This window comes from Aethina tumida, chromosome 3, assembly GCF_024364675.1.
Source record: "Aethina tumida isolate Nest 87 chromosome 3, icAetTumi1.1, whole genome shotgun sequence".
NCBI classification, from domain to species: Eukaryota; Metazoa; Arthropoda; class Insecta; order Coleoptera; family Nitidulidae; genus Aethina; species Aethina tumida.
In genome coordinates, this window is record NC_065437.1 from 10,492,441 (window position 1) to 10,498,440 (window position 6,000).

General features: G+C 25.4%; 1 protein-coding gene across 6 annotated transcripts in view; it reads right to left on the reverse strand.

The window, feature by feature from the left end:
• LOC109598532 (J domain-containing protein) overlaps positions 1-5,607 on the reverse strand; it is a 21,396-nt gene extending 15,789 nt beyond the window's left edge. For 4 of the 6 annotated variants that reach the window (XR_007547626.1, XR_007547625.1, XR_002191492.2 and 1 more), the window contains exons 1-2: positions 5,004-5,603; positions 4,809-4,910 (exon numbers count right to left, since the gene is read on the reverse strand). Coding sequence is in view for 2 of the 6 variants with exons in the window: in XM_020014446.2 (XP_019870005.1) it covers positions 4,809-4,910; positions 5,004-5,090 (189 nt within the window). In the remaining 4 variants the exon portion in view is untranslated. Of the gene's footprint in view, positions 1-4,808; positions 4,911-5,003 lie in introns of all 6 variants that reach the window. The other 2 variants (XR_007547624.1, XM_020014445.2) reach the window with 1 other exon arrangement.
• Between the last annotated feature and the right edge of the window lie 393 nt (positions 5,608-6,000).

Genomic DNA, 6,000 nt, shown 5'->3' on the forward strand with positions numbered 1-6,000 from the left:
GATCTTAAATTTACCATCCATCGTGTCGCACCAAGAGTTAATTTAAGTAGAAATTATTTTGAACAGAAATGAATTGCAACAAGATATCAAGATATGTTATAATTATTTTAAATAAAATTAAAAAAAAATTAATTAGAGCTGTACTTTTCCCAATTAACATTAAATAGTAATGTATACTATTTTTCTGGTCAACTCTATGCCATATATATATATATATATATATATATATATATATATATATATATATATATTGTATTGAACACGACTAATAGATGTCAGTCACAACATGTCGGTAGTGAATATCGCTTAATCTCCGACAATTCCATTTAATGGAAAACGAACAATTCCAGTAAAAACGCGTTTTCATTTATCTGAAGTGTAAAATGAATATGAATGAACTCATAATCCCGACTTTCCCCGCGATTCTCTTGTTTAATTTGGACGTCATCAGTAAAATCAGAAAAGAAGATTTGATGCATTATGTGTTTCAATTAAAACTCTCCCATTCAGTTCTTTTTGTGCGTTGTGGATAAAAAGAAATAAAAATGTCCGTTTATTTCATATATATTTTTATAATATAATTTATGGCAAGGGCAAACATCGTGGGACATGTAATCTGTTTTTTTTTTAATATATTTGTTTACCCTCTATGAAAGGATGTTAAAAGTTTTCTGACGTAAAACTTTAATTTAAAAATGTAGTAATGGAGGCCCCACTTATACAATTACAGTAATGGCCAGGAACGTCCAACTTCAATATTTCAACGTGGAAACTTTTAATGACTCTCCGGATAAATAATGCACGGGGCAACAATAAAAAATTGTATTGCAGAATTGCGAGAAACATTTAATATATCTGGCAAAACGTAGGTTCCAACAATAAATTTTATGAGAGTTTTTGCAGCCCGATAACAATGAGTTCGAAGGCGGCCCCCACTAGAATAAATCAGGCGGAAAAGCGTTTATACGACTTCCAAAATGGAGAAGTCAAATGCTTGAAGTTATATCAACAACACAAAGTGCAACAAAGAAAGCTTCATATTTGTTTTATTACTTTTATATGGCTGAACAAAATAAACTCTCATTTAGTGTTCGACACAAAAATATATACTCATAAATTTTATTATAATGAAAGGGTCAGAAGCCAATCGATAACGTGAGTAATCAAAGATATTAATTTGTAACGACTAATGTTGAATTTGTTATTTATGGCCCTGCGGTTTGATAAAGGAACATAAGCCCTAATTGTTTGATAGTTTTTGAAAGACAAACACTAATCAGGCTGGAAAATCAATGTGACTGCAATGAAATTTTATTCCACCCACCCACACACACAAATTGAGGCAAGTATCGACGGAACCACAAAGTGTACTGTAAGTTATTCACTTAGTTAATGTTGTAATCATACACACAAAGCGAAGGTAAAATTTACTTTATCAATACGAAATCATCTTCCTGAAACTGAAACCTTTGTTTACACCGTTAATTAGATTTTCTCGAATATACGGGTCTACAACCTCGGTATTGGATTGCAGGGCGATGAAATAGAATAGATTGAATAGGTAAACCAGATTTCTCTGATCCGTGTTCATTACGTACGTGTTCGCAAACTGTAGTTTTAGGGGTATTTGTTTGTTTAGGTTGTTTGTGATCTACTTATTCTGAAGGTGTACAACTCGCTGTTGATAAATAATTCAGTGTCTTCGTCGATTTTGGATCTCGACATTCACAGTATCGGTTCCAAATATACATGAAATATTTTGGTTTAATGGGTAATGGTGTCACGAAAATCCAAGTATTTCAAAATTAAGTAATTATTACAATTTTCCGAATTCAGAAAGCTTGGAAAGGAATATTATAATTGGAATTGTAAGAAATATTCTTATTTTTGACGAATTTCAACTTTTTGGAAATTTTCTTTTACATTTTTTCAGAGTAATTGGGGTATAAGAAGACAATTCAGAAATAAACAAGATACTAGAGTATTGTAAACTCTATATTGTCTCCACGTTCCAGAAATTAAAAATAAATGAAAATTGATAACTTGACAGACATTTTGGTTAGTCCACCAATCTATCAAAATGTTTGGAAAAACTTGGAAACTCAAAAACTACATGATTTAGGTATAGGATGTGTAATCCAAAAATATACAGAGTATTCTATTAAAGGTAACAAAGTTCATGTCACCAGAAATGTAATTTTGTTCAAAACAAATTGGAAAAGTAATTCAAAGTAAGTTATAGCTGCTTTAAAAATTTTAAATCAATACCTACTTCCATTATCCATAAACTTTTAGTGCATAAGTTTGGTGTGTCACCCTGTATATGTATAATTTGTTTTGAAAAAAATGAAACAAATAATAATAATAATAACAATAATAAAATTATAGTAAAATATAAAGCAATACAAGTTTAAAATAATATCTTAAATAATAAAAATAAACCTAAATTTTAAATCAATAATTAAATTTCACTTAATTAATAATATTATGAACTTGTAGAAATTAGTTTAACTTACCATTTCTCTAACAATTTTAACAAATATTTATAATATACACTTAAATAATTATAAATTTAAATTCAGCGGATTTCTACAATTTTTTGTATGTTGTCTTTCTAAAACATATTTAGTAATAATAAAGTAATATTGAGTAAAAATATATTTTGTTTAAAAAATGTCTTAGTTATTTATACTTGCTCGCATTTATCTTAATAGATTGTAAAGATTATCTAGAAACAACAATAAGTTAAGACAAAAAATGAGAATTTTGAATAATTGCCATATTTTTTTATTTCTTAAATATTAAAAATAAATTTACATTTTCAATTAATATTTTACATAAAATTATTTTTTTAGGATTAAAAAAAATTAAAATTTTAAAATTATTTTACATTTTCAATTAATATTGTACATAGAATTATTTTTAAGATTACAAAACATTAAAATTGTAAAATTAGTTTAATTTAAATTTTATATTTTTCAAAATATTTTAGGAGTAAGATTTATAATAGAAATATATCAATTAACAAAAATAAATAATATTAAATTTAGTGTTTTTTAACCATATTTATTAGGAAACTAATAATAAATATAAACAAGTTTAGAACATTAAACTGCAATATCGAATATCGTCCTTCTAAAACGTATTTAATAACAATAAAGTAACACAGAGAAATATCATATTTTGTTTAAAAAATTTAAAATTACGTATTAATTTTTTGCATTTTATGATTTTGTAAATATTTTCGAAATAACAATAAATTAAGATTAATATAAAATATTTAAATAAACATAAATTTGAAAAATTAATTAAAAATATTTTATAACAACTAATGATTGTTTTAGTTAATTAAATGAAATGAAAAAATATTTTTTATCACATGAAATATTAAATAATGATTTAATAATAGAAAAAAAATATTTAATACTATTAGATTTGTAATTTTATCTAGAAACAACAATTTGAAGAAAAATATATGATAAATAAAATAATCTATTAAAATCATTTGATTAATTTAATATAAATTAATGTTGCGGCTTTACTTAATTGATAAAATTAAGGAAAGATATAAAAAATAAAAAAAAATGATCAATGTGAAAAATTTTATACAGACTAAAATTTGAATTTTGAATAATTGATATATTAATATATTTTCTTCTTTTAATGTCTTAAATATGAAAAATAAGCCTGTTAATTTGTAAGTTTCAATTAACCATTAATAATAATTGTCTTAGTTATATAAAAAATTAAATTTGTAAAATTTATTTAATCTAAATTTTATATTTTTCTTAAAAAAATTAACAAAGATTTTTATTAAAATATCCCAATCAACAAAAATAAATAAATAAATAAATAAATATTGTTAAATTTGGAAAATTAAAACTCAATATCGAATATCGTCCTATCAAAATGTAACTAATAGTATGAAAAAAAGTATGAAAATTATTTAGAAATAATAAATTAAGAATGAAAACTTAAATTTTAAAAATTATTATCAACTAATAATATTTTCTTTAATAAAACGATAAAAAATAATTCTTTATCAAATAAAATATCAAATAATAATTAAAAATATATAAAATTAACACTTTCCTCCCAGAAATTGTTTAAAAAAGTTGAGAAAAAATATATGAAAAATTAATATTGTAAATATCATAAATAAAAACAAAATTATAAAAGTTAATAATATATCATTTTATAAAATGCCAATTAAGAAAAAATATGAAAATGCATTAATTTGATCAACATGAAAATATTGTATTTAAACTGAAATTTAACTGGAATATAAAAAATTAAAATTTGTTTAATTTAAATTTTATATTTTTCTAAATAATTTATCGATGATTTATAATAGAAATACGTCAATTAAGAAAAATAAATAAATAAATATTGATAAATTTATTTATATTTTTTTACCAGTTTTTATTAGGAAAATAATAATTTTTGAAAATTAAAATACAATATCAAATGTAGGAATGAAAGATAATATATTTTGTTTAATTAAACAAATAATTATTTTGAAAATTAAGAATGAAATTTCAAAAATGTAAATTAAAAAATGTTTTGGTTAACATAAAACACATTTGAAAAATATCTTTTTTTATAAAATCTCAATATTTATTTAAATAAAATAATAAAAATATTATTTGTCCTATAAAATGTCAAATAATAATTAAAAAAAAATAAAAAAAAGCCAATTGTTCTCCTAAAAACTATTTAATACTATTAGTTGAGTAAAAAAATTCTAAATCGATAAAATAAAATTCCCACACGGTTAAATAAAATAACCGCCACCGAAAGAAACTTACTTTCAACTGTTGAAACTTCTGTTCGGCTTCCTTGTCGCCGTCGTTCTTGTCCGGATGGTACTGCAACGCGCGTACCTTGTATTCGGCCGTGATCTGCTCGATCTGCAACCAAGAAACCACCATCGTCAGACACACGCCAAAGCTAAACAACTCGCAAAAACAACGCAACAAGTTGAAAAACAATAAATCACTTACCGACGAATGCTCGTCGCATCCCAGAATCCCGTAATAATCCTCCTCGGGTTTGCGCTTGTAGCTGATGATATCGTCGACACCACTCATTTTTTTTTTTTTTTTTTCAATTACCACGACACGACCCCAAAGTGAATGAGCGAACGAGTGAACGGATCGGACGGTAGCGCACGTACGACGTCGTAAAACACTCTGGAAAGTCTAGGACTCGGGGAAAATCAGTCGGGAAATCCTGCGATCCAGTTTTGCGTTCGAAACCAGTGACCGCACACAGATCGGGTACGCGGCCACGTAATCCGTCGGCCCTCAAACCGTAATTTCGGGCAAGGTTTCCCCGTCGACGGAACAGAACGGCGAAGTGAAAGTTATTGTTGCGTCGGAATCAACAAATTCCGCTGGATTTGTGATCGTAACCGGTCCGGTAATTAAGTATCACTGGTTTAAAGTTTGTACTTGCGCACAGTTTCGAACGTTATGTGTCACAGAATCAATGATCGTTTTCCTAGTTACATGGATTTTATTAATCGTTCGTTCCCGGATTTATCTCTCGAATTAACGCACAGGACTAATTCAGATACTCGATTTGATTCCTAATTGAAACATATTAATCGGACACAATATATATAATTACCGGAAAACACAAACATCACTAAGATTTTACTTGTTGATGTTTAATTGTAACAATAAAGATTATTTCCGACAGATATAAGAACAATATTTAAATATCTTGACCTTGGAAACTACAGGAATGACGCACTATATTCATTTATTTACATATCTGCATTCTTTTTTTAGTATTACTACTAATATAAACTTGGCCAATATTTTAAATAAATTGGTTAATAAAAAGTATTTTAAAAATTTATGTTATCGTACAATTTATTACCAATTTTTGTCCAATTAATTAACCAACTTATTAGTAGCTATTTTAATTTTATAAATATCAATTTTTAATCAGTACCAACATAGTTATTTTTAAGATTTTTTAATAGATATAAAT